The sequence below is a fragment of the Eleutherodactylus coqui genome, chromosome 5 (assembly GCF_035609145.1).
Source record: "Eleutherodactylus coqui strain aEleCoq1 chromosome 5, aEleCoq1.hap1, whole genome shotgun sequence".
NCBI classification, from domain to species: domain Eukaryota; kingdom Metazoa; phylum Chordata; class Amphibia; order Anura; family Eleutherodactylidae; genus Eleutherodactylus; species Eleutherodactylus coqui.
The window spans coordinates 41,733,777-41,747,477 of NC_089841.1; the positions used below are offsets into that span (position 1 = coordinate 41,733,777).

Below are 13,701 nucleotides of genomic sequence, written 5' to 3' on the forward strand. Positions count from 1 at the left end.
GGTACAAGAACCCAGCCGAGTACACGGAGGCGGTACAAGAACCCAGCCGAGTACACGGAGGCGGTACAAGAACCCAGCCGAGTACACGGAGGCGGTACAAGAACCCAGCCGAGTACACGGAGGCGGTACAAGAACCCAGCCGAGTACACGGAGGCGGTACAAGAACCCAGCCGAGTACACGGAGGCGGTACAAGAACCCAGCCGAGTACACGGAGGCGGTACAAGAACCCAGCCGAGTACACGGAGGCGGTACAAGAACCCAGCCGAGTACACGGAGGCGGTACAAGAACCCAGCCGAGTACACGGAGGCGGTACAAGAACCCAGCCGAGTACACGGAGGCGGTACAAGAACCCAGCCGAGTACACGGAGGCGGTACAAGAACCCAGCCGAGTACACGGAGGCGGTACAAGAACCCAGCCGAGTACACGGAGGCGGTACAAGAACCCAGCCGAGTACACGGAGGCGGTACAAGAACCCAGCCGAGTACACGGAGGCGGTACAAGAACCCAGCCGAGTACACGGAGGCGGTACAAGAACCCAGCCGAGTACACGGAGGCGGTACAAGAACCCAGCCGAGTACACGGAGGCGGTACAAGAACCCAGCCGAGTACACGGAGGCGGTACAAGAACCCAGCCGAGTACACGGAGGCGGTACAAGAACCCAGCCGAGTACACGGAGGCGGTACAAGAACCCAGCCGAGTACACGGAGGCGGTACAAGAACCCAGCCGAGTACACGGAGGCGGTACAAGAACCCAGCCGAGTACACGGAGGCGGTACAAGAACCCAGCCGAGTACACGGAGGCGGTACAAGAACCCAGCCGAGTACACGGAGGCGGTACAAGAACCCAGCCGAGTACACGGAGGCGGTACAAGAACCCAGCCGAGTACACGGAGGCGGTACAAGAACCCAGCCGAGTACACGGAGGCGGTACAAGAACCCAGCCGAGTACACGGAGGCGGTACAAGAACCCAGCCGAGTACACGGAGGCGGTACAAGAACCCAGCCGAGTACACGGAGGCGGTACAAGAACCCAGCCGAGTACACGGAGGCGGTACAAGAACCCAGCCGAGTACACGGAGGCGGTACAAGAACCCAGCCGAGTACACGGAGGCGGTACAAGAACCCAGCCGAGTACACGGAGGCGGTACAAGAACCCAGCCGAGTACACGGAGGCGGTACAAGAACCCAGCCGAGTACACGGAGGCGGTACAAGAACCCAGCCGAGTACACGGAGGCGGTACAAGAACCCAGCCGAGTACACGGAGGCGGTACAAGAACCCAGCCGAGTACACGGATGCAGTAAGTGAAGAAAAAAAAAACATACAGCTCACCGTTAGATGTTGTTTTAGAATGATCAAATGTCCTTGTAGAATAATCCACAGGTGCGTGGATGTTGTAGACCGAGCCCAGTCCCGGAGTAGAGCTGAAAAGTACGAAGGTTTGATCCAGCACCAATGTTTTTTTGTTTTTTTTTAAATCACTTATTTATGGAATACATATTTATAAATTCCCATGCGCACAGGGTTTAAAAGACAAGCTGTGATACTCCTCCATCGGTCTAGTTTTGAGGCCAAAGTCAGCATTCATGATTGGTAATCCTGGGGGAGGGTTGCACAATTGTGACATGTCATATCCTTCTATACTATTTAAGACCTTGATTTCTACTGTGATGCCATGCTATGAATAAGGCTGTATGACAGCCGAAACACATCAGCTTGTCTTTTAATCCCTGTGAGCATGGGAATTTTTTAATACCGTGTTTCCACAAAAATAGGACACAGTCTTATATTATTTTTTGCCTCAAAAGTGGCACAGTGTCTTATTTTCGGGGGGGCTTATACTCACCTCTTTCGCGGCGTCACAGCACTCGCTTTGCTGGAGGCAGGGTATTCAAAGCCCCATCACCAGCAAAGCTGAAATGACAGATGGGGAGGACTCTAAAGTTTGCTGCATCGCTGCCGGGAACCTTTGGGACGTCACGGACCAGGCGAGTAGTGATTTTTTTGGGGGGATGAAGGAGGGTCGATGTTAGCTAGGTCCTATTTTCGGGGGAGGCCTTATATGTTAAGCCTCCCCCAAAAACCCGGTAGGTCTTACTGTACGGTATGTATTCAATAAAGAAGTGATTTAAAAAAAAAAAAACATTGGTGCTGGATCAAATCTTCGTACTTTTCAACAAAAATGCAGTACCAGGCGTAAATTTATCTGTAACAGTTACAAGATCCCTCAAAAATATTCAGGAAAACATTTTTGAAGAATCTTATAATTGTGAGACAGGATAAGGTCCTTCCTGTTATATTGAAGGATCAGGAATAAGTGGTAGCAAAAAAAAAAAAAAAAATACCATCGGGGGATATTTGCACTAATACCATATATGCATCTATCATTTTACAGCTCGCCAAGTCATCTCCAGACTCCAGATATCTGCAGCAGAAGGTGGAGACACTAATGTGACCTGGACGGTTACCGATTCACGCTGTCGGAGATTTGTGCTGGACTGGTGTGTTGATTTGGGGGAAAACCTCTGCAATATATCATTTCACTACGTGGAAAATACAACAAAATGGGCAATCGAGAAAGGTAACCGGTTACTGTATGAGGCAGCTTGCGGGTACAGAGCGTTCAGGAGGCCAGCATGTGCCCCAAGGAGCAGTTACCCCTGTAATAGTCACTGACATATAGCACGCGGCTCGCTTGTTGTATCTTCCAGGCTCCCAGGTTTTCTTTATACTCCACCAGTCCTGGCATAGGCATCACTGATCATAGTTTTACAGGTTATTGCTGCTTGCTACAACCTGAACACCTCTGAGCTGAACTCCTATGAACCAGTGCATTCTGGTGTTATTTCTCTTTGTCTAAAGATGACACTTCTTGGAAGGCAAATCAATAGAGCTCTGTGCAGACACTGCACAAGCAGCGAGTGATGAGAGATAATTGCCCAAGGCCTGGACTGTAATATGACTATATCAGTATAAGATAAATGAACGCATGCATTTACCTTTACTTAGATTTGTGGTATATCTACTACTTGTTATGGGACACCGGTGAGAGGGGGCTCTGTACCTGGTCACACTGTCATAGCAGCCGCCACTAGGGGGAGTTCACTGTATACAGATTTATACAGCCACCACTAGGGGGAGCTGACTGTATACAGATTTATACAGCCACCTCTAGGGGGAGCACACTGCATACAGATACATAAAGTCGACACTACAGGGAGCTCACCATATACAGATATATACATCCACCACTTGGGGGAGCTCAATTTGTACAGATATACATATCCACCCCTAAGGGGAGCTTACTGCATTCAGATCTATATACTACCAGTATTAGAGATTTTTACAGCCACCACTAGGAGGAAGTTACTGCATACAGATTTATACAGTTCTTATTAATTTCCCTCTAATGGTGGCTACATAAATCAGTATGTAATGAGCGCCTTCTAGTGGTGATTGTATAAATCTATATACTGTGAGCCCCTCCTAGTGGTGATTGTATAAATCTGTATACTGTGAGAGCCTCCTAGTGGTGGCTGTATAAATCTGTATACAGTGAACTCCCCCTAGTGGTGGCTGTATATATTTGTATACTGTGAGTTCTTCCTAGTGGTGACTGTACAAGGCTGCCTTCACATCTGTCTTGAACCCCCCCGGTTGGAGGTTCTGTCACAGATCCAGCACAAAATACCGCAAGAAATAGCGCGGCATACAGCTCTTTTTTTTTCTTCTTCCAGTTAAATGCTGAGGGGAACCGAGCGGACCCCATAATAGTCGGTCTGTTCGGCGCTGTTCGGTTCTGTTATTAGACTGACCCATTCGTCCATGGGATTCCCCTTTCCTGCTCCCCCAACCAAGCAGGCAAACAGAACCGCCAATACAGATGTGAAAGCCGCCTAAACCTGTATACAATGAGCTTCCCCTAGTGGTGAAATAACATGAGCACAGCTAGAAGCAAAGTGGTGGACATTACCTGTAATGAAGATCTGTGTGTTTCTTAATATGCACTTTGAAGTTTGTTTCCTTTCCTCCCATAGGAATCCTGAAACCATATAAGCGTTATAAGATTTCCGTCTACCCCATACTAGAGGATAGAGTTGAGTCTCCGAGTACAACAAACTTCTATGTCAAGGAAGGAGGTATGGCAATGTTCTAATCTGCAATATCCACATTGCACCATGCAAAGCCAAATGTGTTAATAAGGGCAGATTCGGGGGGGGGGGGGGGGGCAAACTGGAGAACTGCTCAGGGCCCCAATTTACTAGTAGGTCAGAGATGGAAACCTCAAGAGTAGTAATGAGCGATTAGTGGAATAATCAGTTTGTGTCTGTATTGGGCTGATTTCACGAAAATCATCGTAAATCGGGAGGGCGATTCCAACTCCCATTAAAGTCAATAAAAGTAAAAATTGTAATTAATTGCCCTCCAGAAGGTCCCCAGTGCAGGCAAAGCCCCCACCCCAAATTGCATGGGAATACAGCCACATATCTGGAGAACACTGCTCCTCCCAGAAATTGGTTAAAATAGTATATAGGGGTCAATCCTAGCACAGAGGTGTCACTGAAAACAAAAAAAGGCCCATACAGGTCTCCTACATAGAATTCTGCAAGAAGAACACAACACTCAAGCACGGACCTGCTCCAAGGAACAGCTATAGAGCTACCAAAAATTATGCTCTACAAGCACCTCATCATCTTCCTCTTTTTCTTCATCATCCTTTTCCTCCTGAGTAAACTCTGTTTCCACATCCCCCTGAGTACACATTCCCTGTGGAGGGTTGACCGTGCGCACTGACACACATTCATCATCTTCAGCTGAAAAAATGGTTAGACATTGGTGCATTCAATGTCTTGGTCGTCTTGGACTGCCCAATTGACTCCTCAGATCCATGTGAACTGCTTGAGAGGGTGCGGGGTTTGGCACAGGGTGAAGTAGAAGGAGGGACGCTCATGGCTGACTGGAGCAGACTGGCTGCTGTTATCCATTCTACGAACTGTTCTGTGTGCTGCGGATGTAACTCTTAAGCAGAACCACTTCTAAGGATTGGCAGTGGGCTTGCGTCACCTGCAGACCATGGAGCTGATGCTTCAGTAGGAGCCACTTAAAGTGCCCACTTGGCCCATCCCATACCCCTTGCTTTCTTCACGTTTACCTTTTTATTTATTTTTTCATTTTTTGGGTATTTTTATGTAACTTTTCAATTAAGTAGTTTGCAGAAATCCCCTACTAGCTGCGTAAGGCCTGCAAATAATTTGTAGTAGCCGTACTGTCAACTTTGGATAACATCTGCTGCCGCTGCCACGCACTGTGTGTATTTGCTGTTTCCCTCTTTGGGTTTCTTTTTGTTTCATAGTCGCAAAAAAAAGCACCGCCAACTAAATAAACTGCAAACGCTGGGAGGCACAATATGTGAGAAGAGAAGGTCACAGAGTACAGCTTCTATCTTTGTGAGCTGTCCCTGTTTGGCACAGTGTAACTGAATTCCCCAAATCCCATTGATAGCTGCATACGGTCTGCAAATAAATCATAGTGTCTGTCTGCTTTGCTGCTATATATGTTGACAGCAGCAGAAATATACCCTCACACAATGTACAGACCACGTTTCGTATAGGTATATAATGTGATGCAGCTTCTTTCTCTGGTACTTCAATATTACCCCGGCATACAAGCTTTCACACCAGCAGCAATATATCCTCTGTGGAATATCTGTGCCTAACTACAGACTACGTGTTATATAGGCATATAAACGTGATGCAGCTTCTCTGTCCAGTGGTCAACTGGTTAAATGGCCACCGGTTACACCGCACCTATGTTATATATGGCTGGGTCATGCGATGCAGGCATCCAATGAAAGTGCTCATATGCAAGATGGAGGACACATAGGGTGACATCAGCATGGTGTCCTGGCTGCTGATTGGCTGAAATCTAACCTCTGCAGCAGGCATTATGGGAAACTAGATTTACCCACGCGTTTCACCATAAATTGCTTTGGACTTACCCAATTTGATTTACCCAAATCAGAACGATTTTTTTGGCCAGCGAATGAAGATGAGTAATAAAGAATATCACAAAACTACCCAGTATTGTTTGGCGGTATATGACTGTTTTATTGGTAATTAAACTTCCGTATTGTGTGTGTACTAAGAGGCGGTATTATTTGGGCTCTAAAGGGGGTTATTAATTGGATGCTGGCGGTATGGTGAAACATATGCAGGCTGAAATTGCAAGAAAAACTCTCTAAAAATGGTAACTAGTGGCAGCACTTTGTTCATCACCCAGCAGCCCCTTTTCCATGTGTACAGTAATATATTCTGTATTGGGCACAGCTCCCCGTTCTGGTCCTAATCCTGAAGTAAAGAAGTTGGGAAAGACTGAGGTGACGATAGGATGGCATCCGCTCAGACCAGAGGAAACAAACGGCTTCATCACTGCGTTTAGTATCATTTATAGGCCCGTTGACGGATATGAATCCGGTAAGTACGCCAGTCTGCACAATATGCATTTCTTTTTTTTTTAAGAGGTTTTCAAAGAAGTTTCTATACAGAGGAAGCAGAAATGACAGTGGCTGAGGATTCTGTCCCTAGTTGCCACTAGGCGGAGTGTACCATGTACGAGCTTCTCCTTGGTCTCTACATCTCTCGGGTTCCACGTGCCGCTTCTGGATGGCCAAAGTGGCCGCTGCACTATGAACTACTCTGTGATTGTCCAGCGCTGATAACGTGACTAACTCTGGCCAATCACAGAGCAGGTATAGAGCATTGGTAATATAACACTAACAATGCTCTGTGGCTAATTAGGTAGCCTAGAGATGACGGCAGCCCAGAACCAGCACATGGAATCAGTAGAACGAAGAAACGACCAAGAAGATCTACAGGTAATATTTCACAAGGATTGTACCCGACTGCAACAGATTGGAAGACCTACATATTTTACATAAAACAGCTACAGCAAAATGAAGAATGGGGTCTGCGTGGGGGAGGGGAGACGTCACTGCATTACATGTCGGCGTTCTCCTCTAAGTGAAGGACAAGTTTCTAGAGGGATCATTACTCTGATGTGACTATGATGGCTGGAAGTAAAACGTTCTTTCCATTTCTCTTCTGATTTCTAGCTGTTACAGTGAATAGTGACGTCTACGAATATACTCTGCGCTCCCTGATGCCAGACACCCATTACAGCAGCCGTGTTGTGGCGAGTACCAGCGCCGGGAACACAAGCGGAGACCCCACTGATTTTCACACTCTGGCAGAGAGTAAGTCGGGTCCAGATCTAAAACTGAGCGTTTAACCTGCTTCTCACGTGTTACTGGGTGATATAATAAGATGACTGGTGAACAGTCAAAACCTGCTGAGGGCCACAGGAGAACTGCAGGAAGTGACAGACCGTACAACTCATCAGCTGCTGCAGCTGCTTGTAAGATTCCCTCATCGAGATTTCCCGCAGAATTTCCGCCCATGCACCCTGCCATAGAATTCCATTGGTTAATGCAATGCTATGCAGACCGCCGTGATTTGACCGCGTGAAAACGCACGTGGTAAACAAATCGTGGTATGTGCTATTTCTGTATGAGCCTTGCAGAGGCCCGCACTGATACGTCACCACTGACGCGGCAGCTCTGCTCTGTGCGTGTGCAGCTGTGCACCAGCCATCGCAGAGCAGAGAGAGAAGACGCCGGAGGAGATGAGCCGTGGGTCACTGCAGGGGCACGTGGTCGCATCCAGCTGCGAGAATTCTCACAGCTGGATCCGACCTGGCCTTCTGCAATTACCCTATGACAGTAAATCAGCAGTCACTGTCTGCTCAGGTAGAGGGTATATTATCATGTAACGCTATGATTATATATCAGATTACTGTATACTGTGTTATTATAGAGTACAAACAGTATATACAGTAATCTCCTGAGCTCCCCCTAGTGGTGGCTGCAGGTAGTAGAATGTTATCATGTAACTATGACTATATATCAGATTACTGTATACTGTCTTATAGAGTACAATGTATATACAGTAATCTCTTGAGCTCCCCCTAGTGGTGGCTTCTGGTAGTAGAATGTTATCATGTAACTCTATGACTATACAGGAGATTACGGTATACTGTGTTCTAGAGTACAATGTATATACAGTAATCTGAGCTCCCCCTAGTGGTGGCTGCAGATAGTAAAATGTTATCATGTAACTCTGACTATATAGCAGATTACTGTATACTGTGTTATTATAGAGTACAATGTATATACAGTAATCTGAGCTCCCCCTAGTGGTGGCTGCAGGTAGTAGAATGGTGACTATACAGGAGATTACTGTATACTGTGTTATTATAGAGTACAATGTATATACAGTAATCTCCTTAGCTCCCCCTAGTGGTGGCTGCAGGCAGTAGAATGTTATCATGTAACTATGACTATACAGAAGATTACTGTATACTGTCATTATAGAGTACAATGTATATACAGTAATCTCCCGAGCTCCCCCTAGTGGTGACTGCAGGTAGTTATTAATGATTACAATGTTTATACAGTATACAGTAATCTCCTGAGCTCCCCCTAGTGGTGGTTGCAGCTATGTGGGACAGTTGCAGAAATGTCTGTGCCAAATCTGCTTGTGAACATACCCTAAGCACATCAAGTGCATATTAGGGCTCACTCATATCAGTCGTCATTTCCGCTAGGAAACAGGACTAAATAGTGCAGCAAGCCACACTATATTCTATTTTGTAAAATCCGGCATAATGCTGGACTGCTAGCCAGAAATCAAATGAACCCCATTATTGTCCTAGGGGTTATATTTGGAGCCTTATATTATAGGGGTCTATTTGGAGCCGTTTATTTCCGTCATAAGATGGAGCTGTTTCGGATAGGGGGCTCCATTTTCCTGCTCCCTAATGGAAATGGAAAACTGAACTCCTGAACGCTGATATGAATGAGCCCTAGAAGCTTTATGCGGAGCCAAGCTCTTCATTATAACATGTCCGTTATATAGTCAGTAATGTTTCTTGACTTGATTGGCCCAGCAATGAAATCGCCTTAATTTTCACAAATTTGAAAAGAAGTCTGAGCCAATTTTTGGCAAAAATCATTGGAAAATTGAATTCAACATAATGCCTGCTGCAGAGGTCAGCGTGCAGCCAATTAGCCACCAGGATGCCTTGATGATGTCATACAAGGTGTCCTCCATCTTGCATATGGGCAGCAGTTTATTGGACGCTTGCATCACATGACGTAGCCATATATATCAGGCACAGTGTAACCAGTGGCCATTTACAGTTGAGCATAGGACAGAGAAGCTGCATCACGTTTATCTGCTATATAATGTGGTCTGTTGTTAGGGACAGATATTCTACAGAGGACTTATTGCTGCTGGTGTGAAAGCTTGTATACCGGGGTAAGATTGGAAGGAACAGGGAAAGAAGCTGCAACACATTTCTATGCCTATATCAAACCTGGTTTGTACATTGGGCGAGGGGGTATTTCTGCTGCTGTCAATGTATATAGCAGCAAAACAGCTGAGGAAGATGAGGTGGAAGATGAGGAGGTGCCTGACACAACCTGGAGAGGCAGGGAAAGTTATCATAGCAGCTCGCAGGGAGATTCATGGGAATATGTCCTCTAAATGTAAATTATAATTGTGGCACACGTCCACTGCATGCAGAGGTTTATAATGTTGATACATTTTGGCTGATCCATATATATGTCTGTTTTGTATACAGGCACTGAGTATATTGGAGCGTTGATTGGAATATTGGGGACATGTTTGCTGCTACTATTGGTGCTCGGAATTGCATATAAATACAAAAAAGACAAGTAAGTGAACCCCTTGAGCTATGCATCATTATATATAGGCAATATAAATACTCTACTAAGATACAGCTTGACATTTTAGGTCAGTTTATTCTGTGCAGTGGCTAAAAATCAAAATACGCTCATTCTCAAAAAAAATCCCTCCCCTAGAAGAATCTGTCGGAGTCAAATTAAACTTTCTCTGTGTGATTGTTAACGTTGTTCTAAGTAAAGCCCCACTTAGACGGGACGACTGTCGGGCAAACATATATTTTATGCAGTTTAAAATCCTGATCGTTGGGTGTAAACAGCAGCTGCTCAGTACTGAACGGCCACTATGTTAAGTGAATGGAGAGGGGCAGGGGAGAGCGAGGAGAAAAATCTGCAGCCGCCCCGCAGTGAAGCAACTATACTCACTCCTGTGCAGCAGCACGAGAGTATGTGCGGGGACCAGTGTCAGGCATTGATTGTCGTCCCGTCTAAATGGGGCCTAAGTGATTACAATATCAGAGCAAAAGCATCATTTTTTAGGGAAAACTGCCACCTTGTAGGGAGGCTCTAGTAACCTGTTGTACCACCTCTAGCTTGGATACAAGATGTGCAATGGGTGGGCATGGAGGCTCTAGTACCCTGTTGTACCTCCTTTAGCTTGAATGCAAGATGTAATACGGGGGAACATGGAGGCTCTAGTACCCTGTAGTACTGCATCTAGCTTAGATACAAGATGTGATACACGCAAGCTTAGAGGCTCCATTACCTTGTTGTACCACCTCTAGCTTGGATACAAGATACGAGATGTGATATGGGCAAGCATGGAGGCTCTAGCCCACAGCTGTACCGCCTCTAGCTTGGGTACAAGATATGATACAGATGGGCATGGAGGCTCTAGTACCCTGTTGTACCACCTCTAGCTTGAATATAAGATTTGATGCGGGCAGGCATGGAGGCTGTAGTACTCTATTGTATTGCCTCTAGCTTGGATCCAAGATGTGATACAGGTGGCATGGAGGCTCTAGAACCTTGTTGTATCGCCTATAGCTTGGATACAGGATGTGATACGGGGGGGCATGGAGGCTCTAGTACCCTGTTGTATCGCCTATAGCTTGGATACAGGATGTGATACAGGCCGGCATGGAGGCTCTAGTACCCTGTTGTATCGCCTATAGCTTGGATACAGGATGTGATACAGGCCGGCATGGAGGCTCTAGTACCCTGTTGTACTGCCTCTAGCTTGGATGTATGATGTGATACAGGCGGGCATGGAGGCTCTAGTACCCTGTTGTACTGCCTCTAGCTTGGATGTATGATGTGATACAGGCCGGCATGGAGGCTCTAGTATACTGCTAGCTCTTAATAAGCCATGTGAGAAGGGTAATGTGGACATCTCCTGAGTAATCCGCTTTAGAGTGGCCTCACACTGGCTGCCTCGCTTACATAGAGTTGTGTGTTTGAACACGTTGGTATTCCGCTGCTCCCGACCCCTTTCTGTGATGAGTTGTTTCCATCAACAGGATTCCCTTTTGCTGGATATTTTTCCTCCATCACCCCATTCTCAGTATACTCTCCATACAGTTACATGAGAAAACCCACGTGGCCAGCAATGACGCCCCAGCTAGTCTATGACTGATGACCCGGCCTCGTTGGAAGTCGCTCAGATCGCTGGATTTTTCCGTCTAATGTGGATTCACACTGAAACTGATTAACAGAAAACTTGTCACGTGATTTTATGCTCCGGGGTCACGGGGAGAATTTCCATACAGGGAAGTGCCAATCATGAGAGCGTCAGGGCTCTAATAAAGGGGCCGCTCAGTGTAAGCAGCAGGTACCTAGCTGTCTGCACAAGACCAGGTCGGATCTGGCAGCAGAATTAGGCCCTGTGCCAAGCCGGGGTCGGCACGTACCTTACATTCTTGTTTTTCTGTACTGCAGATGTTCCGCACGGTGAACCATTGGACATGCGCATTACAGTTGTGTTTTTTTTAATCCTTGCTTTTCCCGCATCATGTCATTGTGGAAGGGCTGCAAGGCAGATTGCGTCCATTGACTTCCAATCCGCACTGAAATAGAGCATGCTGCCATTTGTTTTCCTCCACAAGCTGACACTGGCACTTGATTTCCACTTGGGTGCAGGAAAACCTGCTTTTCTATAGCGTGCTATGGGCAGTATTTGCTGCGGAATCCAGAGGCGGACGCCCACTTCGGATTCCGCAATGCAAATCCATCCGTGTGCAGCCGGCCTCAGATGTAGGATCAGAGATCAGGGCATTGAACTTATGATGTATAGCATTCTCTGCAAAGACACAAAAACACCCGACTCCCAGCAGATTATACAGTGCAGTGCGATTATAACGCAGGCTTTTCATATTGGTCCCATCGAAACATCACGGAGAATATGCAATATTTTATTACATGAAACTAAAGCCCTTTTTATTATTTGCAGGGTCAAAAATCTGCTTTGTCCAGATGTACCCGATCCCGCACACAGCAGTATTTCTGAATGGGCGCCAGACCAGCTGCAGGTATTTAGGGCATTGTTGGGGTTACGTGGCTTGTAAATATAGCCTGCACAGGCGCTCACTACCTATGGATTTATGCTGCTACTGTTGAACTTGATGGGAGATGTAGAATCATTATGCAGTGAGCTCCCCCTAGTGGTGTCTGCAGGAAAAGTCATCGCTGTGTTGTTTCTACCCTAAATCAAAGTATTTGCCATAAATGCAAATCCTTAAGTCGCCTCTCCTGCCAAATCTTAGCAGTTCTGTTTTGGGTCCCTAGTAGTGGATATTTCTAGGTGACACCTATGATGGCCACCATTGCAGGTCTCAAGCTTCTCAATGCCAAAGCTGTCTAGTTATGGGGGCAGGGGTGCCCCAAGCCTTTATGCCGCCTGAGGTGACTTGTGGAAATGTGCCCACCCCCTGCAAAAAGAAAACAAAAATCATTTTACAGGCATTGAAAGCACCAATACACTATATACTCAACACATTTAAATGGGGGCAATAGTAATTGTGGACCCCCCCCCCCAATCCCCTTAATGGTCCCAGTAGTAATAGTGACCCTCATAATGTATTCCCAGCTGGGCCGCAACCCGATAATCATTTTACTTGGTGTGTATTCTGTAAACAATATAACCCCTGACCTCTCTCCTCCCAGGGTTACACTGATTATAGTAGCAGCTACCACTGCCTACAGACTGCAACTACGCACCAAGTATGCTAAATGCATACTGGGTTTCTGCCCAACCAGCTCATAGGTGGCATTACTTTTTTACCTGAGACCAAACAGGCAACAACCCAAGCGCCTACCCTCTGTGGTTCAGCACTGTGCTCCCCCAAGGTGACAGTTTCAGGTTGTCTCACGGTAGCGGCATCTGTGTTGTGTCCATTCTATCATTTTGGGATGCCCTCAGATTCTACTTTGCCTTTTTCTTCCTCTCCAGGCTGTTCGGTTTCTGAATCCATTGCAGATTGACGGGACGCTTCACTCCAGAGACCTCCGTATACTGCATGCAGTATATGTAAATGATAAAGCAGACAGAGAGTTTCTACTTGCTGCCTTGTGGGAGAGCACAGAGGCCGCAGCACCCATGGACGAGTCCTCCATAGCGATGCATTATGCAGTGACAGAGAACTGCCCCGATGGTGCAGATTGTGTGCCGCTTCTACATGGTGCTCCGTCGCCACAAGCATCAAAGAGGAACAACTCCCACTCGTTACTACATGGCAACCGCACTCCGACTGCTGATGAGTTGCCACAGGACCTGAGCTATAGTGAAGATACTGCCACAGTCAATCCATACCTGAAAAACTCTGTACGGACCAGAGAAGCTTTACACGTTACTGAGAGCCCCAAAACGTAGGCCGTGACCCTGTACAGAGTAATGATGCAGGGTGTGGGGCACAAGGAAGAATGAAGTACATGGGCGTCGT

The 13,701-nt window shown here is 46.6% G+C and overlaps 1 protein-coding gene across 1 annotated transcript in view; it reads left to right on the forward strand.

The window, feature by feature from the left end:
• The window catches only part of IL31RA (interleukin 31 receptor A), a 39,630-nt gene extending 25,931 nt beyond the window's left edge, over nt 1–13,699 (forward strand). Inside the window, exons 10-16 of the mRNA XM_066602371.1 lie at nt 2,399–2,584; nt 4,041–4,142; nt 6,330–6,476; nt 7,115–7,255; nt 9,703–9,796; nt 12,213–12,291; nt 13,212–13,699. Coding sequence (XP_066458468.1) covers nt 2,399–2,584; nt 4,041–4,142; nt 6,330–6,476; nt 7,115–7,255; nt 9,703–9,796; nt 12,213–12,291; nt 13,212–13,631 — 1,169 coding nt within the window. The 3' untranslated portion in view covers nt 13,632–13,699. The remainder of the gene's footprint in view (nt 1–2,398; nt 2,585–4,040; nt 4,143–6,329; nt 6,477–7,114; nt 7,256–9,702; nt 9,797–12,212; nt 12,292–13,211) is intronic.
• The last annotated feature ends 2 nt before the right edge of the window (nt 13,700–13,701 follow it).